Genomic DNA, 24,820 nt, shown 5'->3' with positions numbered 1-24,820 from the left:
AACAAAGCCACTGGACGTACCTACCTAACTTTTTAGGATCCTCCAAAAAACCCACTGAAAAGGTCTCAGTAAATGACCACCATTTTACTGAGATTATATTTCATTTCTTTTATTTTTATTTTTTTATTCCTTAGATGGTTGGACGAGCTCACAGCCCACCTAAGGAGTAAAGTGGTAACTGGAGCCCATAGACATCTACAACGTAAATGCGCCACCCGTCTTGAGATATAAGTTCTAAGATCTCAGTATAGTTACAACGGCTGCCCCACCCTTCAAACCGAAACGCATTACTGCTTCACGGCAGAAATAGGCAGGGTGGTGGTACCTACCCGCGCGGACACACAATAGGTCCTACCACCAGTTGGACCATTTCATTTCTAATCACACATATAAAAGAAATTTAAATAAAAGATTAGGTTCTATGGTATAACACCTTTGCTTTTCCAGTTGGAAAAATAAAACTACTACTACTCATGGAGTTATTATTTATGTACCTACACTGGTAAAGTCTATGCTACTACTACAAACCACAGAACGTCCCGCCTTTCAAAAAGTTTTCGTGCGTGCATATGCATCGGGGGGATGTGGAGTAGCTCGAGGAGTTCATCCGGATTCTAGCTCGTAATCTTTAGAAGCGGGCTGACCCCACGAACATCTCCACAATATAGCTCCCTTGCACGCCAGACCACCTGGTGGTTGGGCACTACCAAGGGAGCTACTGGAATCCCCTACTATAGTAAGATAGTCGGCTTAATCGGAGTGATATGGGAGTGCTCATAATGAGTGCCCCCATGGGACTGAGCTGTCCTCACTCGTCACTTCCCCCCACACTATTGGGGTACCCCCTCCTATGGGGACCCATTTCTTCACCACCCCCGAGGGTGGACCACTCCCCCGTCTGAGGAGTGCTTATATGTCGGTCCCTCCCCGCCTTGGTCTTCCCCTTCTGGGGAGCCCGGAGCGGGTGAGCGCCTAAACTAGTGCCGCGGCTCCCCCTCTATTTTGTAGAGGTGGGGCTGCGGCATGGGGCCAGTGGCGGGCCCCTCGCGTGCTAGTTAGATTTAGTCAGTTAGTAAGGGAAGAAAAAAAAACCGAAGCGGAGGACAGCAGTCGGCGCCGGGGTGCTACCTCCGCGGGCATCTATCCGTCGCCTAAAATCAAGCCCATCGTATTATATATAAGTATATATAGATGTGCAATGCAGCCGGACAAACTGCGAACAGTAGTACCCATAGATTATACACTTAATATATTTGTAGTACCCTTTTCAGTTCCTCCCTGCACTTATTTCACCCATGGCCTGAGTGGCAGGGAGCTTCTGCCCGGGCAGTGGGGTTCACCTCGAGGCCCGTTCCGTGCCACCGTAAGGGGGCACGACGACCCTTTTTGATATGCATCGGTTGTTCTAAGAAAGAAAATTATTTTAATTCAAAATCATATTATTCAATTTGGATGCTATTAGCCATTCTAATTTTATTGATATTGATGATTCTGATGCACACACTTTACGCTGAACAAAAAAGAAAAATCCATTTGACATGTTGATTGTTGACAGCTGACACTTGAAAATTTCAATCTACCCGATGATTGATTACTCGGTTGTTATTTGGTAATTCCCGTGCTGTCTAAGTCGAGTTGTGAAAAGGGTTTTGTAATGAGAACGCTAGTAATTTTTTTACATTTCAGTTAGCAATTACTCAGTACAAAATTCATAACGACGAAAAATGTATTCATAATTCTTTGTGAGTTGTGCTTGTTGTGAAAATGTCAAGCCATGACGAGCACGAACAGTTCATTTTTCGTCCACAACAACATTTGGATGCTAAATGGCTCAATCCTGACTTACAGGAGGCCTTACACAATCCAGATTCCCTTTCTGCTTTATTTAATATTCTTTTACAAGACAGAGAAATATATTTCAATGCCGGAAGCGGCCTCGTAAACGGTGCTGGTATTACTGCTAAACTTGGGGATAGTGGAAAATACTACTGCGGCCTAAGGGTAAATAATATGTTCTCTGAAGATATTGCACTAATTATGAAGTATAAATGTCTAGGCTACATAACCGTTTAGAACGAAAATATCGGAGTTGGGATTTCAATACCACGGGAGCTTCCACCCCACACTGAATACCATTTACGCTAGAATATAATGGACTGTTTGAACCATAATAAAAAAATACATAACTTTAAATCTTGCCCATGAAAATGAAAGATGGGCAGTAATACAAGTGTTTGGCAGGATCCCCATGATAGTAATTGATATGAAAAAGGAGCTAATGCACTATTTTCCTGGACTGTAAAGAAACATATTTATCTAAATAATAATACTTTCTTATAATTTATTATTTGTATACTAAGTAATTACCATTAATGGTATTTGACCATCACCCCAAAAAATTGTAACTAGCTTTAAGTTAACTTTAAAATGAGGAAACCTGTCACGACTATTTATATTGGTGCTAGGTAAAATTCTTTGAGCTCCTGGCCTAATAGTGGGTAGCGGCACAGAGAAGTAAACTTTTTTAGATAAATTATATAATGAAGGAAGGAGGCAGCCCTTAGTTTTTTTTTTAGTTAGTTTACCTTAATGACTTAGTTTTAAATTGAATTAAATGTTTAGTAAATCTAATTTATTCAAACCAAATTGTGCCAAAATTTGAAGATCAAAGCCAAGAAATAAGTAATGTATATAATGATATGTGTGTATTATTTTGTAAGTTATTTATAATATAAAACATTTTTTAAAAGTGCTCTATATCTAGATCTTTTTGAAATAATTCTATATTTTTTTTAGATATTAACCTGTACTTGTTGTGATGGTCTTTGTGGTCCCCACTCTGGATGTGCTTGTGTTCCATGCACTGCACTATCTGTTGAAGAAGAGCATAGAATATCTATCCTGACAAAATATGTGAATCCGCCAACATCACTACAAATAATAGATGATCTCAAATGGAAACAAGATCCAGGTTAGTGTATTATATAGATTGTTAAATGAATGACTGTGAAACCATTTAAATGCAAAATATGACAAATCAAAATTTTTAAAATCTCTTTTCATTCTATGAAAAGGTATTTAGCTGCATATGTCAGGACAGATTTTTATTGATTTACCAAAGTTCCCTTTAGCAAGATGAAATGATTTCTTATGCATGATTTAATACTCTTATTGTTTAGTTTTGTTTTTACCTTATCGTTTTTATATGTTTGTTATTTGTCTTAAAATGGAATCAAGTAATATCAATAGGTCTAATTTAAATTGGTCAAATAAGTATTAGTAAAAATAGGTAACTTTGATTTTAAATATGGAAATAAAATAAATAGAGTCAGCAACAGACCAAATTAAAATTCAATAACTACAATTACAATAAAAAGGTTTTGTGTAATACAAATACTACATGATGAACTAGCTGAAAATTTTCTTAATTAGCATTGTATAATATTAATTGTCTTTATATAATTTAATTCTTACAAATACAAATCTATTTTAAAATGCAACCAAGTGCATGTTCAATCTATTTGTCATTTTTTTAGAGACTAAAATGACATATAAACAAAACTTATTCTGGTGATCCTTTTTCTTACTAGATTACTTTTTTCAATTGCTAATTAACATCATTGAATTTGAATTTTGTTTTCTTCGAATTTAAAAACTTTTTATTTCAATTTAAATATTGATTTGCAGGACCAGAATGTCTTCTAAGTTTAATGGAGTCATTGATTTTTGAGCAAAGATTTAGAGCCATCAACACTGCTGTCAGCTGTCCATTAGTTTCAGAAATCCGTCATCTCATAGTCTTGTGCAACAGACATCTTGTGGCGGTTATAAGGTATAGTTTGATCGAACAAACGGTCACTTAAAAATTACGAACCCTAAGAAATGTTTCATAATGTTAATAGTTTTTAAAGTTTCATGTAATTCTTAAATTTTCTTCAGGGATCAAAGTCACAGAAAAGAAGTTAAAAAAGCGAAATTAGAGAAGAAACCTCCACATGGTGTAAGCAATAGAGCACTAAGCAATGTTGTAAATGCACTTAACAACCCCATAGATGCAAGCGCAGAAAGTCAAGAAGAAATTGAGGAGCCCACTGATGATTCAGAAAGGTGATGAACATATATCTCCAACAATGAATGAAACCTAACCAATGCTTGAATTTAAGTAAAATATAAACTTATTGGTTACAGTACTCTCGGCTTGGCACGGGTTGGTGCTCGTGCAGCGTTACGCTTAGCTTTGTCGCTGGTACGTCGTGCGTGGCGCTGTGGAGAAGATGCAGATGTTTGCTCAGCTTTGCTGAAAGATGCGTTGGATGCAGTGCGGGCTTTACCTGATGCTGCGCTATATGCCGGTACAGGGACCCCACAGCAAGCGCCAAGATCGCAGAAAATATGGGCGGAAGTTGTAGATAGCGCTGCTCAGTTCCTACATCAGGTTGTGACAGGGTATGTCATGTAAATTTCCATTAACTTAAGAGGATAAGCATATATAGATACATAGATGGATAGAAGACAGATAAGCAATGAGTTCCTGGCAGTAAGGGATCATCAGTGCTCATGGACATCATGTGACGTGTTCAGCTAATCACTGCCAACTGCAAAGGCATCTGTATTTTTGTTTATTGTTACACTATTGTTTCGTTTGTGTATGTCATTGCTAAAAGTAGTCAGAAAAATCGTAGACTACCTAATTCTAAATGTGTAATCCTGAACACCGTAAAGTGAATACTCCTGCCAAACTCAAGGCGAGAGATTGATCTCTCGAAGACAGTACAACAACAGGCTTAGCCTACTAGGGAATGGAAACTTTGAACATGCGGTGCTTAATCTTTTGATTACTACAAAACCATTTCTACTTTCTACTTTAACCATACTTTAGATTACTTTGAATATCATTTTCACGGAGACCACAATTTACCCATACATTTTCTATAATTTTTTTCAGTGAAGTGGGTTGTAATGTACCTGTTGGTGATTGGCGTATATCATTATGTGTGTGGGTTGAGTTGTGTGCGAGACGTGCCGAACTGCCAGCACTATTGAAAGCAGCTGATGTTCTAGTCACTTTACCTCCTAAGCAAAAACGACAGCCTGCCAATCACAGGTTAGAAACACATTATTTGTTGCATTAATATTTATAGTGAATAAGATCAGACAATTATAAGTTGAAATCACAGATATTGACATTCGATGTCAAGAATTGTTGCCGTGAACTGTTCATAAGTTTCAACGAAAACCTGTCTTTATACTATAAATGATGAGATGGGTGAACAAGTTTGTTTTTTCTGAGTTTTAATTGGTTATCGGCGCTCTTACGGATATCACAAAATACCTACCCGTTTAACCCACTATATAGTCTATTCATCTACCTACATATATCCTACCCATAACTAGAGTAATGAATGTGATTATGTCTCCGATCGTAATTGACCTTTCATTTCCAGAATTACTCTAGAAGAATGTACAGCGCCCTTGGGGCCTTTTCTCAGACGCATGGCAAAAGTCGCAGCGCCTAACCCCATGGTCAACAATGAACCTTCAACAGAAACAAATCCCACTGAAGTATTTTTAAAGTAAGATTGAAAGAAATATATTATAGTTAGAATTCTAGCGCACCAATCTCCTATATGTCGTCTATTTATATTTAAAAAAAGAGTTTATGTGTTTAGTTCATTCTAATGAATAGCTATGCTTAATTAAACTTTGGAAATCTAAAATAAACTGCAAGGTAACAAAGTAAGATTAGAACTAGATTATAATTTACAGAGAGCTGAATATTCCAAGCGGCGATGGTTTGATGAGTGTAAGAAAAGCGGGTGTTGCGTTACTGTGTCATTTAGATAGACTTGGGGCACCCCTACTACCACCATTAAAAGGATTCGTAACGGTAATTATGATTTCGATAATTCGTCACTTTTTCGTTCCAAATCTTAATAAACACTTATTTTGGATATTATATTTCAGTGTACAGAATCCGCCCAAGAAGTGATCTCAGTAGGATTAGGCCCTATACAACTAGGTTCACTTAGAATACAGCAAATATCCTGTGCAGAAAAATTAGCATTACTTTTGACTCAAGACGGAGTTGTATACACACTGCCCTATGATACTATGACACCACAGTTGGTTCCAGGTATTTAACATATGTTTTGCAAATGTATTGTTTATTTAAAGATGATTCTTAGGTTTGTTACGAGTCTTCAACATAAAGAACCACTTGGTTGAATAATAATCGGTGATCGAAAGTCTCTATTGTCTCTATTGTCTCTGCCCAAGTAGAGACATAATATGAAGACTTCCTTATGTCATTTATTTTCGGGATTATTGCCCCTCATTCACCTAAAATAAAAAATAACATACCCAATTTAATGATTTAATTGACTATTTTTTTCTCTCAAAATTCACAATAACACATTAGACAAGTCTTGGAATGTTTAAAAAAAGAAAATACATTCTTGAATTAAAAAGCAATGAAGCTAATGGCTAAACTAAACTAAAGCTAAACTTCTCTTATATCGAGTACCCGCATTAATTTAGACAAAGAGAAATAAGTTCATCATTTTAAAACAATTACAACCATTTAATTTCACTATTGTTGACCCTTTTAAGGTTCAGAGTCCACAAATATTGGAAATATAACTTTAATAATTTACAAATTCATTAGCATGTTCTGTACCATGTTGTTATATTAACTTGTGACTGTTCTAATTTATCATACATTTCAATCAGGTTTGGAAAATAAGAGCATATGTCAAGTGGCATGCCACTCCGCCGGACGACACTTCTTGTGCTGCTCGTCGTGCGGCGGCGTGTGGTCCTGGGGTGTCGGTGAGGACGGCCGGCTCGGACACGGCGACACCGCTAATAGGGATGCGCCATCTGCAATCCATCACCTCGCACATCACGAAGTGACGCGCGTCACTGCCGGTGTGGCCTGCAGGTTCAATAACCTTTTGTTAACTTTCTTCATTACTGTGATCTGTTTAATTTAATTATTACTAGCTGACCCGGCAGACTTCGTAGTGTCTTAATCGAGAAATAAAAAACCTAAACTTTTGTATAAAATAAACTTAAAACAAACAAAAGCAATCCGTCTGACGGGGGACATATCAAAGGAAAAACCAAATTGGTACTTTTTATTGAATTCCGAGCATTTTCATATTTATCTACCTTTTAAACTTTCTCCGGACATGCACAAATAATTCAAGACCAAAATTAGCCAAATCGGTCCAGCCGTTCTCGAGTTTTAGCGAGACTAACGAACAGCAATTCATTTTTATATTTAATTATTATACTATTATTATAATTTAAAAAGTAGTTTTTAGAAAAAAAAAAATTAATATAGAAAATCAGTGAGGACACAAGGTTTAGTGACATGTCCATCTCAATCAATCCATAGTAGATTTTGAGGCACTCTTCTTCTAAGCCTTTGTTGTAGTCATTTGGTTGTGGTCAATATATTTACTAACGTTATTTTGGCGAGATTCCACTATGTTATGGTAGGTTTAAACATTATGGATGTGGACTTCACCTATAACTTTTTTATGGCAATGTCGTTGTAAATTCTCAAAAGTTTGCTCATTGCTTGGTCTGTGTAAAGTCATTCGGAATATTCAATGGTCGGTTGAATTATAGCCGCCATTTTTGCACGCCATAATTGTCCATGGACTCATTGAGATAGACTAGATCATTTGCGTGTTATGTATTTACCAATAATAATATTATAGTTTCATTTTTACTGGTTCATTATATGCGACTTCAGAGTCGAAAAATTGTTAATTCATTGTTTTTTTGTGATCAGCGCTGTTATAACATCGCGTGGCGCTTTGTATACGTGGGGTCGTGGACCTCACGGCCGTCTCGGTCACGGCACTATTGAAAATTGTCTCACTCCACAACCCGTGTCCTTTAACGCGCATAACATTGAACGCATTATAGACGTGTCTTTAGGTAAGTTGCAACTAAGGTAGTTTTGCAGAAACCCAGTAATGTATAATTAGAATAATATAAATATTTTACTGGTGATAAGACGTCTTGAGGTACCACCACCCTACCTATTTCTGCCGTGAAGCAGTAATGCGTTTCGGCTTGAAGGGCGGGATAGCTGTTGTACTATTAAAAATGAGACCTTAGAGCTCACGTCTATGGGCTCTGGTAAATACTTAACAACAGGTGGGCCGTCAGCTCGTCCACCCATCCCAGCAATAAAAAAATACTTAGATATTATTTATGTAAAAAGTAACCAGACAAAAAAAATGCTTTATCTGTCTTCTTCACATGTCTAAGGGTCGATTCGACCAAACAAGAGTAAATCTTATTCTTAGAATAACTCGTCAGTTAATCGAGAGTAAATCAATTTTACGTTTTACCATCTACAATTCTAAGAATAGTGGGCCTATTCGGGAATTGTTACTATACCGCCGTTTCGCACCTAGTAACGGAGCTATTCCTAGAATAATGTAATGGCGTCAGTCAGTCCAATCATCTGATTTCTGTCATTTCATAAATATTTATTCTGTTTTAATTTCATGTCAACGCAATGCACTAAGTCATTATTAATAGTCTGGCATTGTATAATGCAACATTTAAACGAAAAAAGATAAAAGCACACGAACAAAACTTGACAATTCCCTCAAACAAACAACAAATAAAATTATAACGTTTGACAGCTAGATATCTTTCACTACAGCTACTTTTTCACACTAAAATACGGCAAAATCGAGTTGACGCCTTGTATGCTCTTACACTATGCCGTTGTACAACAACATTTATTTGCTGGATTTTATTTTCGTTCACCATTCACCCTGCTATTCGCGTATTGTTATTCCCAGCGTAAGTATACTATCGTTTACGTGGAAAAACGCCTATGGATTTACTCGAGATTAAAATCATGGAATAGGTTATTCCTCGTATAGTTACTCGTGTATAAATTTAAGTTTGGTCGAATCCACCCTAAGACGATTTATTATTAACCCATCGCTTACTTTTCCAGGTTGGGGTGACAGCCTCACACTGTGTTGCACATGGGAGGGGGCAGTGCAAGGGTTTGGTGACAATGAAGGCGGTGCTCCTAGAACCATAGCATCACTTTCGGTATTAAGGATCACAAGGGTATATACTGGCGAGCATTTCCACGCTGTTCTGACTGACAAGTAAGAATTTCACCACTAGTACATTCGAATTTATTTGAATTAGACATCAATTTACTAATGTTTCACAGTGGTCAAGTTTATACATGGGGAAAAGGCGATAATTACCGTCTAGGACATGGCAACCTGGAAAACGTTAAGCTCCCAAAAGTAATGGAAGCTTTTCAAGGTATGAACTGCTACTGTTAACATAGCTATATAACATGGCAGTATTATATTTATGATAAAAAAAATTCAACTACATTTTTCGCTTTAGGTATACGTATAATAGACGTGTCATTGGGATTATGTCACGGAGTAGCTCTGACGTCAGAGGGCGCCGTGTACGCTTGGGGCACGCACGAACGAGCGCAAATCGTGCGACCTGTACCGCAATTACTACAAGTACTCAGTCCTTCATTTAAAGCGAATGGTAAATACGTAAACGTTCAATATTGAGTTACCATTATAAATATCAGGGAATAATAAAATCTATAATGATCAATGGTTATCAGTTTACGTTACTAAATAATGTAATAATAATAATACTAATAATAAATTAACTTATTGCCTTTCACACTAAATAAAATAAAATATCAATCTCCTCCTCCTTCTTCAGTTGATCGCTCATTGCTGAGCATCGTGATGCGCCCGCCTATGACATCTTTTTGTAATTTGTAGCCACTTTTGTCGGTCAGTGGCACAGAAAATATCAATAAAAGAAAAGAAAAAAAGAAAAAGGCAAAAGAAGGTGGCTCAGCGAATGCTGTTCAAAGTCGATAAATCGAACAGCGCTAATTTTCAGTCAGTGGTATATATTGATACATACAGTTTGATTTTAGGAATTAGTGGTGGTCCAAATCATATATTCGTATGGAGTGAAGAAAATCCCAGAGACTTACCGTCGTCTATGCCTTTCGTGATAGACTTGTCAGACGGTACCTTCAAGTGAGTACATTATATACAAAAGATAAACAAATAATGAGTAGAAAAATAACAATCTAAATTTTTTAAATTCGTTACAGATTTTTAGAAAGACTTCTAAGATTAGTTGTGGAACAAAGTACATCCGGTGACCCAAAAGAGAATGAATGCTTAGCGGTAGCATGTTTGAATCTACTGAGGTTACAGGTGAGTGATGTGATCATAAATAAACATACATACTAATATTTTCTTCGGTTTTCGCGAGTCGCACACATAATTAAAAGCACTGTCACTGTGCATGCGTGACATAAGCTAAAAAACCGAAATATTTTTTTTGCTGATAGATTGATTTTTGTGTTTTGTGAGTTCTGATCATCATGTGCAATGATAATTCTGAATATAAAAAAAAAAAACTAACATACTACTTTATACTGGCGGTAGGACCTCTTGTGAGTCCGCACGGGTGGGTACCACCACCTATTTCTGCCGTGAAGCAGTAATGTAATTCGGTTTGAAGGGTGAGGCAGCCGTTGTAACTATACTGAGACCTTAGAACTCATATCTCAAAGCGGGTGGCGGCATTTACGTTGTGGACGTCTATGGGCTCCAGTAACCACTCAACACCAGGTGGGCTGTGAGCTCGTCCACACATCTAAGCAATAAAAAAAGATTTATACGTCTTTAATCGCTTAAATATTATGGTCTGTTGATAGGTTCATGCGTGGCAATACTCCCGAGGTATAGATTCGGTGGAGAGCGAGACGGAGAGTAGATCGTGGTGCGGCGGCGTGCACGGCGCACTGGTGTCGCTGGCGGAGGGGCGCGCGGGTCCTGTAGCCGCGGTGGCGGCGCGGCGCGCGCTGGCCGCGTCCTGGCCGCTGCTACTGCCCACGCCTCAAGTGCGGGCACATCATCTCATATCCTTATTGCCTCAAGGTTAAGGGAGAAACGTTATATTGATTTAGTTACGCATTTTATTTGATTTCGTTTGATTTTATTGATAACTAGCTGACCCGTCAGACTTCGTAGTACCTCAATCGATAAATAAAAGACCTAAACTTTTGTATAAAATAAACTTAAAACAAACAGAAGAAATCGGTCCCACGGGGGGGAAATCAAAGGAAAAACAAAATTGTTATTTTTATTTAATTCCAAGCATTTTCATATTTATCTACCTTTTACTTTACATTTTTATCTATTTATTTACCTTTTAAACCTTCTCTGGACTTCCACAAATAATTCAAGACCAAAATTAGCCAAATCAGTTCAGCTGTTCTCGAGTTTTAGCGAGACTAACGAACAGCAATTCATTTTTATATACATCCGGAGCGCTGGTATTTACGAATAAAACTACGTTTTTATGACTAGATGGCGACACAGATGTACTTTTTTTTAAACCTATTCTGGTAACCTCAAGGGGTTATTCTAGATTCACCGAGCTAGTAGGTGAGAGCTCACGGGGCTGTCACCTGACTTTAGATATACGGAGTATAAGCTCTAATGTGAATGACAGCTGTTACATTGCATATAAACAAAATCGTGAAAAAAATATAATATCCACGACATGTTCGGCTGTTTATTAAAATTTCACGATACTATAAATTATCGCAGAAAGTTCTTCAAAAAGGGCATGCCTGCCCCAATGAACATTTAGGAAACCTAGGTGCCTCATATAAAAGAATTTTCGAGATCCTCTTGAAATTCAATCAAAAGTGTTAATTGTCGCTAATCCTGTATACTCCAAAATCTGCCATTAAAATATAGTATTGATTTAAATTAATTTCAAGTAAAAGAGGGTAGAATGTAATGTGGACCTATTAAGGCTTCGTCAAACAGAACGCGTAAATAGCGCGCGTCAGAACGCTAAACTGACGCCGCGCTATGACGCCGAGATGTGTTGTACTACTATGGTAACGTACCGTCAAACAGAGCCCCAGCGCTATAAGTACGCAGCGCTCTGTCCCGGCGTTAGGACGCCTTGACGTCAGGCGTTGTAATTAATGTAATGTAAATGTAATGTAAATGTGTATTAAAATACTAGATAATGCCTGAAAAAATGATATAAATAGTTAGAAAATACCCATGCTTATACAATGCCACATCTGAATCACTCGATTTCTTAATACTTTTAAATTTTCACACTGCTATCGAAAGGCACTATGATTTGGCGAATGCGTTGCGTCAAGGAGCGTTAGACTCATCTAGTCAATTTGAAGAGCGCGACGTTAAGTACGCGGCGCTAAGTACGCGTTATGTTTGACGAAGGCTTTAGACTGCGCATAGTAGTCGTACATTGCTGCTTTGGGATATGATTATGGCTGCTGTTTTATTACAATTTCTCACACGTCCCGAGATCTTTTTTTACCTATGCTGATAGCCTTGAGAGACTTTCTGGTTCGCCCTAACGTGTAGGTGAGCTTACGGGGCTCAAACCGGGAGTGTTGCTAACACTGGTCTGACTGGCAGAGCAGTGCTTTGCAGAATCTACCACCGGATCGGTAACGCAACCCACTGACAAGATCCGGCGAGAAACTCACTCCTGAGATCAGAGAATAGAGTAAACCATTGAACGCCTCTAGTAAAAATTAAAGGATTACAATGGGCAGCCTTATCGCATAGTCATAAGCACATGCAATTAAAAATGTTAAAACTTGGATAGCAGCGGTGGACGGTACAATAAACCCTTTGTGATATTATATATGACACCTGCTTAACACGAAGTGGACCGTGAGCTCGTCTCGCCATTCAAGCAAAAGGGTGATGATACACTGTTGAAGCTTGTATAAATTTGTACAAATTTGTATCTAAATTTCTTAATAATTCGTTTTATATCAAGTTACAAATTATTTATTCATCAGGTTCAATGCCCGCTAGTGCAGGCGCACGTTTCATGACAGAGCTCCTGGTGTGGTCTCTGCTGGGGGGAGGAGGTCTACGTGACGCCGTACGGAATGCTTTGCAAATTCATTCAGCCGAGATGTATAACCATTTGCAGCTTGATAAGTGAGTAAACGTTTTCTTAACTGTAGGGATCTGTGTAATCGTCTCATTGCAGTACATAGATGGACTTTTTTGGCGGGAACGCGATGAGTGAAGTTGTGTGATTTGTTTTATTTTGTATTTCTTTAGGTTTAAATGTGTAATAACGGTGGTTTATTAACTGTTTAGTATCTATGAAAGTGCACAAATGTGGGAAAGTGAAACAAAGCCGTGGAACATAACTTAAACGTAAAAATACCACTGAAAAGTCTCAGTAAATGACCACCATTTTACTGAGATTATATTTTATCCCTTATCATCTCATCTCATTTCATTTCGTTGTCATTTCATTTATTAATATCATTCTTCCTATAAAAAAAGTTTTCATTAAAATTAAAATAAGACTTGACCTAAAGCTCCTAGTTACCAGGTCCTAAAATCCCTTAAAAAAATAAACGATACATAGATATAATTATGCGCTATGATAATATCAAGCAAATTCCTTTTTTCATTGGCAATGAAACCATACTTCGTTTAAAAAAGAAAATATCAAAATAAAGCCGTATTTGACGAATATTATGTAATGATTAATAATTGTTGAGGCTAATCCGATTACTGGTTTAATGTTATGTACCTTTTCAGCGAATATGACCAGGTGGATATAATAACAGGACAACGTGGTCCTCCCGTATCGAAAACGGGCGACGATCCTGAACACGTCACCGGTGAGACTAATATATCCATGGTGTTAATTTTTTTTTAACGATCAATTATTTCTTTCATTGGTCTACACCATGCATTTTTAATCTCAGGGTTCTCTGAAGAATATCATCTGAGCAACACTGCAACATCGGACAAGTGCGCATCCGTACCGCTCATGCACTTGGTACGATTATTGAACAATGATTTTTAAAGCGATTCAAAACATAATACTGGTAGTAGAACCTCTTGTGAGACCGCACGGGTAGGTACCACCGCCCTGCCTATTTCTGCCATGAAGCAGTAATGCGTTTCGGTTTGAAGGGTGGGGCAGCCGTTGTAACTATACTGAGACCTTAGAACTTATATCTCAAGGTGGGTGGTAGCATTTACCTTGTAGATGTATATAGGCTCCAATAACCATGTAACACCACGTGGGCTGTGAGGTCCTCCAACCACCTAAGCAATAAATAATAATAAAATAATAATATTTGTAGTTAGTTTTTAACAAACAAAAAACAGGCTTAAATTTTAAACCGAACTAACGAAAACCTTTTTTACCCTGTACTGGTCAAGCTAATCAGGAATTGGAGAAAAGGTCGTTCAAAGATTACGTTACATAGATTATAGATAGATTATAATAATATTATAAACGAGCATACCAAGTTAATAAATACTTCTTAATATGATTTATTTAATTATCTTCCCATAGGTGAAACATTTGATACGAAATACAAGCTGTCAGACACAAACGTCCATAAACGCAATAATTAATGGTGATCCCAGCAAGGTGGATGAGCCCAAGGGCCAAGACGCCGTCAGCCCCAGCTGTGATCTACTCATACGATTTCAAAGGCAAGCTAAAAAGTGTCTTAAAATAAATGTTCTGGTCTATTTGTCCTAAATGATAACGTATCATTTTCGAATGAACCTTTACGAAATAAATTAAACTAGGTAAACAAAAGACTAGATACTGAAACTGGAAAGGCCTCTGGGCCACCAGTAATCCTTTAGTCCTAAAAAAATATATTCTCTATGAGTGTGGGAAATTTCATACTCCTCCCTCTGCGCAATCTTCGTAAAAAGGGGTACAAAATTTTTGCTTCGCGTATTAATATATAGATATATAAATAGATACAGCCTGCAATATTATTAAAATATAGATGAGCGTTTAACTGATGTGCAGATGTTAGCAAGCTACCGAAGACGAATACGGACTTTTAGTGTCAAGTTATAAAGAACACGTCTGTCTGTACACATGCAGGCTATTGTTCTGTGAGGCGATGTGGTGTCGCGGCGGCCGCAGCTCGCGGGGCGGAGTGCGCTCGCTCCTGAACCAATACACGGTTCTACTGTCCGAGCACGTACATTCGACGCTGAGCTCGTTCTCGCGAGCCGTGCACGGCGCCGACAATACCCAGCTCGTGGCTCTGTGTGATCTGCTAGCTTCTGATATTGTCGGTGAGTTGAGTGTGTAAAAAAACCCATCTATAACCTGTGTTTCTTAGATTTTGATCTGCTAGAAGTAAACTGGTGTTTGAGTTAAATTCGTCTTTCGCAAATACTATTTAAGTTGTCTTTTTATATTTCCGTTTACAAGAATAATAGTAGAAAAACTATTAAAATTTTTAATAGTTTACTATTAAAATTTAAACTTTAAACTACTATTATAAAAAGTATTAAAATTTTTAATACTTTTTAATACTGTATAAACTATTATATGTATTTATGTGTGTATGTATGTATTTGTGTATGTATGTATTTATATGTATATGTGATTGTGTATATATGTGTATATATTCTTTTTTTGTGTATTTATTTGTAACTTAATATAAATTTCATTGCACCTACCACTATTTACTCTGCACTACCTTGGTTGACTGGTAGAGTAAGCCTTAGCCATTAAGTCCGCCGATGTAAATTTTATATGAAGTGTAATAAATAAATAATAAAATAACAGACTAATTATATCGCAAAACTCGAATATTGTTTACTTATCATTTTCCTTCAGTTTTTTATCAATTACTAGTGTACGCTATTTAAACTGTTTTCTTTATTTACTTTATCATTTCGTATTATACCGATTCACAATACTGATTGTTTATAGATTAAATTAAGGTTAAATTTGTACCTATAGAATCTAAATTAAGAAAATAAATCTCTTCATTACCCTAGAGGAATATATTGTATTCTACATCGTACCGATAGCCCGCCAATATCCTTTACAAACTAAGAAACAGACTAGAGATATGCATTTTTTTTTCTGGAGGAACAGTTGTAGGATCGTTACTGTAGGGAAATGATACCCCGCCCCGCTTAGCCGCTTACTATGCAATTATAGTAATGAGCAGCATATGTTAGTCAGTCAGTGGTTAACGTGCAGCGATCCACCGCGGTTGCTGACGCGTATAAACATGCAATTATACTCAGTGTGTTATTGACCACTCTGATGAGGTTTCCGGAGGAGAGCGCACAGTAAACCCTCAACACTAACAAAACCTCATATTACTAACCTCACATTTTAAAGTGGGTGGCAGCACTTAACACTGGATATAGTTAGGATAGTAACAAAACAAGTTTTTAAATTAATCGTGTTGCAGGTCGCGTTGTGACGGAGTTGAGCGCATGGATATGTGCTTGTTCGGCGCGGTCCGCACACGCGCTGTCCGACTGCGCGGGCTCGCTCGTGAGGATAGCGCGCGCGTGCGACGAGGCGGCCCGCGCGTTACCCTCGTCCGCGAAGCTAGACGCGGACCTGCTGGGCTGGCCCGGCCTCGTTTCGAAGAAACACCAGCTGAACAGTAGCGTTATACGCAAGTATGTGTTGTTCTCTTGCGTGTCTGTTTAAACTTTCACTGTCGTCTATTGGATAGTTTTAACTCTATGATTAGTTGTATTTTAAAATTATAACACTATAGTAGAATTATTTTGTCCGTGCAGTTTCGGTCATACAAAATCCGAGCGGTGAAACGAGTATTTCGCTCCCTCTTCCACTCACGAGCCTTATGGACGGGCATAGTGATGCGCATTATTGTTGTCGATAAGCGTTATCGATAGTGTATTTAGTTTTGTCATTTTGTGGGTTAGTGATTAAAATGAAAGAAAAAATCACTAATCGCACACTTACATCATATATCGCCACAGCAAGTTAACGAGAACGGTAAAAATTAACACTTTGTAACTTTTCGGGATCTATTCTTATTTCAGTGAAATTTTTTAACATATTGTTGATAACAACACGTGCAAATATTATTTTGAATCAATTCTGCCGTTTTGATACAAAACAAAAGAGTAGCCATTGTGTCACTAAAGAAATTCAGGAACGAATGCATAAAAACACATTTCTCTTCGACATAATGTACTATAATTTGCAGGTATGTACAAATGACTCATAACATAACAATGTCTCACCACCCTTCGTATACCACCCCGCCGCCGTGTCCCTGCCTTCGATGACTCATTTTTTTTATCGATAATGGCGTTCCGCCCGCGCAACATGTTCACCGCCCTAGCTGGGCTATGTTTTATGACCCAAACTGCACGGGCAAAATAATTCTACTTTAGTTATATTTTAATATTAAATTTACGCCGGTAAGAGTTACGCCATCTGTTATCAAATAGCAGAAACAAATATAAAAAGAACTGAACTAGCACAATCGAGAACGCTCGAGCTATTATCAAATAGCTAAAACACATCGAAACGTACTCGTACTAACGGTTATGTTCTTGATAATAATGGAGTTGTCGTATCAACTGTAAAAGCGTTGTAGAGATGACACGAAGGCAGTCCCCTTCTGACTGAGCTTTTGCTCTCCCACCTGCCCTGATGAAACTGGAGAGGCTTCCGGGCCACCAGTAATCCCTCAAACATAAAAAACAATGAAGGCAGTTAGTAATCAGTTTTACTCGAAGCGAAACGGCAAAAAGAAGTGAATTGCTAATTGTAAAGTGTTCCTTAAGTGTTTTAAGAGCTAAATAGACTTTTAATTTGTACTTCGGTGAAAGTTTTATTTATCGCGAGCCCCAGCGCGTAACATTAATATCTTGCCTTGTTTACTTTCAGATGCGACTTACAGAATCATATAAAAGACGGCGGTTCGTGGATAATAGTGGCCGGTCACGTTTTCGACGTTGAGAATTTCGATTGTGAGAACGCGAGCACGGTGGAGTTGGTCCGCAAGTTGCGGGGCGGCGACGCGACCGCGGCCCTGAGCGTGGAGCCGCACGCCGCATTCCTAGCGCGGATCACTGAGAAGTGCGTCGGCCTCTATGCAGATCAGATTTATAGTCACAAATGTCATGTTAGTATTTATATATTTTTTATTTTTTTATTGCTTAAATGGGTGGACGAGCTCATGGCCCACCTGATGCTAAGTGGTTACCGGAGCCCATAGACATTTACAACGTAAATGCCGCCGCCCATCTTGAGACATGAGTTGTAAGGTCTCACTTTTTAATAGCACAACGGCTGCCCCGCCCTTCAAACCGAAACGCATTACTGCTTCACGGCAGAAATAGGCGGGGTGGTGGTACCTACCTACGCATGTGGACTCGCAAGACGTCCTACCACTAGTATAAAATATTAGGTATATTAGAAAGTCGTTTTTTATTTAGTACGTAGTATCGCTCGTTTTAATTTAGAAAAAAATATATCCCTCCGCAAAAAAAAGAACTTCACAACGTGTCTGTAAAATTTTATAATGCTCTATTGATTAAGTTATTTTTTTATTTTACATCTGAACTTAAATGCGAGCAAGTTGAATGTATGTAGTGTATTTCTAACTTTTGAATCTATCTCTGACGTATCATATCCCAGGAGAGCACGTCCAGTCTTCGTGCCCATCACATCCTGTCGTCTGTCGCGTTCCACGTCGCGGTGGGGCTGGCGCAGTGCGGCTCGAGGCTGGCGCGGTCGCTGCCCGTGCAGCAGGCGGAGCTCGACGCCGCGCCGTATGCAGCAGCTGTATTCCTGCGCGGCGGAATGCAGGTACTGTTCTCCTTTACTCTTTCGAATATTCTCGAAATTCTGGAAACCCCAGTCCTGGTTCAACATTTATTTATTTATTTATAAATAATAAATAAATATTTACTAACAATCACGCCACGTTAACTGGTCCCGTGATAAGTTCGTAAAGAACTTGTGTTACAGGTACCAGATAACGGATATAAATGTAAGATTTTTATTATTTATACACATACATATATTTAATAGACATCCATAACCCTGGAAAAGACATTTATATTTATCATACAAATATCTTCCCTTGGCGGGATTCGAACCCGCGACCCCCTTGTGCAGTGACCATGTCACTTACCACTACACCAGATGGCCGTTGACATTAGGCATATAGTGCGCTTCGCGTCAAATCCGAAACAGAACGTATTTAATCTTTCGAATATTCTCGAAATTCTGGAAACCCCAATCCTGGTCCAACATTAGGCATATAGTGTGTTTCGCGTGATTCCGAAACTGAGAACGTATTAATTAATCTTTCGAATATCCTCGAAGTTCTCGAAACCCCAATCCTGGTCCAACATTAGCCTATAGTGCGTTTCGCATGAATCCGAAACTGAGAACGTATTAATTAATCTTTCGAATATTCTCGAAGTTCTCGAAACCCCAATCCTGGTCCAACATTAGCCTATAGTGCGTTTCGCATGAATCCGAAACTGAGAACGTATTAATTAATCTTTCGAATATCCTCGAAGTTCTCGAAACCCCAATCCTGGTCCAACATTAGCCTATAGTGCGTTTCGCATGAATCCGAAACTGAGAACGTATTAATTAATCTTTCGAATATCCTCGAAGTTCTCGAAACCCCAATCCTGGTCCAACATTAGCCTATAGTGCGTTTCGCGTGATTCCGAAACTGAGAACGTATTTAATCTTTCGAATATCCTCGAAGTTCTCGAAACCCCAATCCTGGTCCAACATTAGCCTATAGTGCGTTTCGCATGAATCCGAAACTGAGAACGTATTAATTAATCTTTCGAATATCCTCGAAGTTCTCGAAACCCCAATCCTGGTCCAACATTAGCCTATAGTGCGTTTCGCATGAATCCGAAACTGAGAACGTATTAATTAATCTTTCGAATATCCTCGAAGTTCTCGAAACCCCAATCCTGGTCCAACATTAGCCTATAGTGCGTTTCGCATGAATCCGAAACTGAGAACGTATTAATTAATCTTTCGAATATTCTCGAAGTTCTCGAAACCCCAATCCTGGTCCAACATTAGCCTATAGTGCGTTTCGCATGAATCCGAAACTGAGAACGTATTAATTAATCTTTCGAATATCCTCGAAGTTCTCGAAACCCCAATCCTGGTCCAACATTAGCCTATAGTGCGTTTCGCATGAATCCGAAACTGAGAACGTATTAATTAATCTTTCGAATATTCTCGAAGTTCTCGAAACCCCAATCCTGGTCCAACATTAGCCTATAGTGCGTTTCGCATGAATCCGAAACTGAGAACGTATTAATTAATCTTTCGAATATCCTCGAAGTTCTCGAAACCCCAATCCTGGTCCAACATTAGCCTATAGTGCGTTTCGCATGAATCCGAAACTGAGAACGTATTAATTAATCTTTCGAATATCCTCGAAGTTCTCGAAACCCCAATCCTGGTCCAACATTAGCCTATAGTGCGTTTCGCATGAATCCGAAACTGAGAACGTATTAATTAATCTTTCGAATATCCTCGAAGTTCTCGAAACCCCAATCCTGGTCCAACATTAGCCTATAGTGCGTTTCGCATGAATCCGAAACTGAGAACGTATTAATTAATCTTTCGAATATCCTCGAAGTTCTCGAAACCCCAATCCTGGTCCAACATTAGCCTATAGTGCGTTTCGCATGAATCCGAAACTGAGAACGTATTAATTAATCTTTCGAATATCCTCGAAGTTCTCGAAACCCCAATCCTGGTCCAACATTAGCCTATAGTGCGTTTCGCATGAATCCGAAACTGAGAACGTATTAATTAATCTTTCGAATATCCTCGAAGTTCTCGAAACCCCAATCCTGGTCCAACATTAGCCTATAGTGCGTTTCGCATGAATCCGAAACTGAGAACGTATTAATTAATCTTTCGAATATCCTCGAAGTTCTCGAAACCCCAATCCTGGTCCAACATTAGCCTATAGTGCGTTTCGCATGAATCCGAAACTGAGAACGTATTAATTAATCTTTCGAATATCCTCGAAGTTCTCGAAACCCCAATCCTGGTCCAACATTAGCCTATAGTGCGTTTCGCATGAATCCGAAACTGAGAACGTATTAATTAATCTTTCGAATATCCTCGAAGTTCTCGAAACCCCAATCCTGGTCCAACATTAGCCTATAGTGCGTTTCGCATGAATCCGAAACTGAGAACGTATTAATTAATCTTTCGAATATCCTCGAAGTTCTCGAAACCCCAATCCTGGTCCAACATTAGCCTATAGTGCGTTTCGCATGAATCCGAAACTGAGAACGTATTAATTAATCTTTCGAATATCCTCGAAGTTCTCGAAACCCCAATCCTGGTCCAACATTAGCCTATAGTGCGTTTCGCATGAATCCGAAACTGAGAACGTATTAATTAATCTTTCGAATATTCTCGAAGTTCTCGAAACCCCAATCCTGGTCCAACATTAGCCTATAGTGCGTTTCGCATGAATCCGAAACTGAGAACGTATTAATTAATCTTTCGAATATCCTCGAAGTTCTCGAAACCCCAATCCTGGTCCAACATTAGCCTATAGTGCGTTTCGCATGAATCCGAAACTGAGAACGTATTAATTAATCTTTCGAATATCCTCGAAGTTCTCGAAACCCCAATCCTGGTCCAACATTAGCCTATAGTGCGTTTCGCATGAATCCGAAACTGAGAACGTATTAATTAATCTTTCGAATATTCTCGAAGTTCTCGAAACCCCAATCCTGGTCCAACATTAGCCTATAGTGCGTTTCGCATGAATCCGAAACTGAGAACGTATTAATTAATCTTTCGAATATTCTCGAAGTTCTCGAAACCCCAATCCTGGTCCAACATTAGCCTATAGTGCGTTTCGCGTGATTCCGAAACTGAGAACGTATTAATTAATCTTTCGAATATCCTCGAAGTTCTCGAAACCCCAATCCTGGTCCAACATTAGCCTATAGTGCGTTTCGCATGAATCCGAAACTGAGAACGTATTAATTAATCTTTCGAATATTCTCGAAGTTCTCGAAACCCCAATCCTGGTCCAACATTAGCCTATAGTGCGTTTCGCGTGATTCCGAAACTGAGAACGTATTAATTAATCTTTCGAATATCCTCGAAGTTCTCGAAACCCCAATCCTGGTCCAACATTAGCCTATAGTGCGTTTCGCATGAATCCGAAACTGAGAACGTATTAATTAATCTTTCGAATATTCTCGAAGTTCTCGAAACCCCAATCCTGGTCCAACATTAGCCTATAGTGCGTTTCGCGTGATTCCGAAACTGAGAACGTATTAATTAATCTTTCGAATATTCTCGAAGTTCTCGAAACCCCAATCCTGGTCCAACATTAGCCTATAGTGCGTTTCGCGTGATTCCGAAACTGAGAACGTATTAATTAATCTTTCGAATATCCTCGAAGTTCTCGAAACCCCAATCCTGGTCCAACATTAGCCTATAGTGCGTTTCGCGTGATTCCGAAACTGAGAACGTATTAATTAATCTTTCGAATATTCTCGAAGTTCTCGAAACCCCAATCCTGGTCCAACATTAGCCTATAGTGCGTTTCGCGTGAATCCGAAACTGAGAACGTATTAATTAATCTTTCGAATATTCTCGAAGTTCTCGAAACCCCAATCCTGGTCCAACATTAGCCTATAGTGCGTTTCGCGTGATTCCGAAACTGAGAACGTATTAATTAATCTTTCGAATATTCTCGAAGTTCTCGAAACCCCAATCCTGGTCCAACATTAGCCTATAGTGCGTTTCGCGTGATTCCGAAACTGAGAACGTATTAATTAATCTTTCGAATATTCTCGAAGTTCTCGAAACCCCAATCCTGGTCTAACATTAGGCATATAGTGCGCGACGCGTCAATCCGAAACCGAGAACGTAAAATTTTAATATTTTGTTACTTTTGTGCTGTTATATTAAGCGTGTAAGGTGTTTGTTCTGTCTGTTTTCGTTCGCGATTTTGTTGGTCACTCACTCAATTTGTTATTGTCATTACAAATGGACGGATTTCTGTAACAGATTTTTTATGTACTAAAACGGTAGAGAAACTTTTTGAGTGTGATCTGCCTTCTTTTTTTTTTATTGCTTATATGGTTGGACGAGCTCACAGCCCATCTGGTGTTAAGTGGTTACTGGAGCCCATAGACATCTACAATGTAAATGCGCCACCCACCTTGAGATATAAGTTCTAAGGTCTCAGTATAGTTACAACGGCTGCCCCACCCTTTAAACCGAAACGCATTACTGCTTCACGGCAGAAATAGGCGGGGTGGTGGTACCCACCCGTGCGGACTAACAGAGGTCCTACCACCAGTAACATATGGACAAGACATCTACTTTTCCTGACTGAACGCGCCTTGCATGAAAATCAAGATTGCGTTGCTCACGTCTTCTTTGATTTCTTCCTTCAGGTATCGCAACTGACAAATCCATTTGAAGAGGAGAAAGCAGAAGCTCGCAGTGGATCATCGACAGGCGGCAACAGTCCCGCCAGCGAGACTCCTGCGACGACGCGGATATCTCGGCCGCTACCTCGCGTTAACGTGGCTTCGTCTCCGGCCAGAGCTGAATCTCTATTGTTTGCACTTGCTGAACCGAAGCTACACGTGAGTCATTTTCAATGCACAAAACTTGAGACCGCTCGATAAGATTTCATCATATTATAAAAATAAAATTGAAAAAGGACACTATGGCACCGTAGTTCGGTGAATGTTATGTTGCTATTATACTTGTCCTTATTGTAGTAACAAATATGCAGAATCAAAACGTGGTCTCATCATATTGGAGTCCGAATACTATAATCTGCTTTGTAAATCACCTTTACACTACAAACATTGGGGTAATTATTTAATTAACTATATACTGGGTGTTAGGAGACCGCTTCCGAAAACGAAGACAAACGATAGTACTAATGATACATTTGATGAAGGGAATAGATCCTGATTTAAAAAAAACATTTTTTTAAAACGTTTTATTACTAGCGTACTAGCATTATTTACGCTCCGTGAATAATGTTAGTACAGCTAAATGAAACGACAGTTTTATAAACAACACTTTACTTTACTAAAAAAAAACTAGCAATGAAACACAAAATTCAAAAAACAGTTGATGTTCGGATCAACGAACGCCCGGTCGCGCGTTTCTTTCACACGCACAACGGCGCGGCGCTGATACCGCGCTCCCCAAAATTTTACAACTTTGTATGTGCAAAATTTTCGTTTTCGGAAGCGGTCTCCTAACACCCGGTCACAGTGGCTATGGTCTTCAGTAACTGCTTAATACTATGAATGAACCACCGAGGTCATTGCTTGATTGCGCTCGCTGCGGTTCCGAGACATATTCATAGATTTGAATATTGTTATAATCAGGATCCGTTAGCACTTCATCTGTGGTGGGCGTGTGAACGTCACGAAGGCTGTGCACCACATTTCCCTCCGGAGCATCCGCTCGAAGAACTGCGTCGCGCTTTACTCGCTGTGTTATTATACCACGCTGGATTAAAGGAACACGCCTTAGCCACTGCGAAAGCTGGTAAGCGAAAATTAATTTTAACGCCTAGGAAATAACGTTCAATGTTATTTGTATATTCACAAACAGGTTATAATTACAGAAATGGAGAAAGGGGAGGTGAAACTTTCGCCGGCTATGCTGGAGATCGTTAAAGCTGTGCAACAAAGTAAATGGACATTGATGAGGACTAGGCAGCAGCTGTCCAGGGGCTATAAGGAGGTACAAACAAAATGTTAAAATGTCAGTTGAGAATCAATTCTAACGATTTTCTACAAGAGCGCAGTGAGCAAAGTTTTGTTTAAGACGTTCGAAAAATTAGCGGCACTAAAAGTCATAAACAACGATTCTATGATTGATTGGTACATTGTTTCATACTATATAT

At 38.8% G+C, this 24,820-nt stretch overlaps 1 protein-coding gene across 1 annotated transcript in view; it reads left to right on the top strand.

Annotated features, from left to right (window-relative positions):
• The first annotated feature begins 1,577 nt into the window (after nt 1-1,577).
• HERC2 (E3 ubiquitin-protein ligase HERC2) overlaps nt 1,578-24,820 on the top strand; it is an 80,262-nt gene continuing 57,019 nt past the window's right edge. Inside the window, exons 1-28 of the mRNA XM_089732773.1 lie at nt 1,578-2,001; nt 2,797-2,971; nt 3,688-3,832; nt 3,940-4,107; nt 4,189-4,446; nt 4,946-5,104; nt 5,445-5,573; nt 5,767-5,887; nt 5,965-6,133; nt 6,730-6,940; nt 7,802-7,950; nt 8,993-9,152; nt 9,221-9,318; nt 9,406-9,561; nt 9,971-10,076; nt 10,154-10,259; nt 10,766-10,988; nt 12,911-13,055; nt 13,674-13,756; nt 13,844-13,917; nt 14,443-14,585; nt 14,995-15,191; nt 16,331-16,547; nt 17,794-18,031; nt 18,547-18,717; nt 23,340-23,534; nt 24,297-24,459; nt 24,539-24,657. Coding sequence (XP_089588899.1) covers nt 1,765-2,001; nt 2,797-2,971; nt 3,688-3,832; nt 3,940-4,107; nt 4,189-4,446; nt 4,946-5,104; nt 5,445-5,573; nt 5,767-5,887; nt 5,965-6,133; nt 6,730-6,940; nt 7,802-7,950; nt 8,993-9,152; nt 9,221-9,318; nt 9,406-9,561; nt 9,971-10,076; nt 10,154-10,259; nt 10,766-10,988; nt 12,911-13,055; nt 13,674-13,756; nt 13,844-13,917; nt 14,443-14,585; nt 14,995-15,191; nt 16,331-16,547; nt 17,794-18,031; nt 18,547-18,717; nt 23,340-23,534; nt 24,297-24,459; nt 24,539-24,657 — 4,515 coding nt within the window. The 5' untranslated portion in view covers nt 1,578-1,764. The remainder of the gene's footprint in view (nt 2,002-2,796; nt 2,972-3,687; nt 3,833-3,939; nt 4,108-4,188; nt 4,447-4,945; nt 5,105-5,444; nt 5,574-5,766; nt 5,888-5,964; nt 6,134-6,729; nt 6,941-7,801; nt 7,951-8,992; nt 9,153-9,220; nt 9,319-9,405; nt 9,562-9,970; nt 10,077-10,153; nt 10,260-10,765; nt 10,989-12,910; nt 13,056-13,673; nt 13,757-13,843; nt 13,918-14,442; nt 14,586-14,994; nt 15,192-16,330; nt 16,548-17,793; nt 18,032-18,546; nt 18,718-23,339; nt 23,535-24,296; nt 24,460-24,538; nt 24,658-24,820) is intronic.

This window comes from Bombyx mandarina, chromosome 15, assembly GCF_030267445.1.
Source record: "Bombyx mandarina strain Sakado chromosome 15, ASM3026744v2".
NCBI lineage: Eukaryota > Metazoa > Arthropoda > Insecta > Lepidoptera > Bombycidae > Bombyx > Bombyx mandarina.
This window is presented reverse-complemented; position numbering and strand designations above follow the sequence as displayed.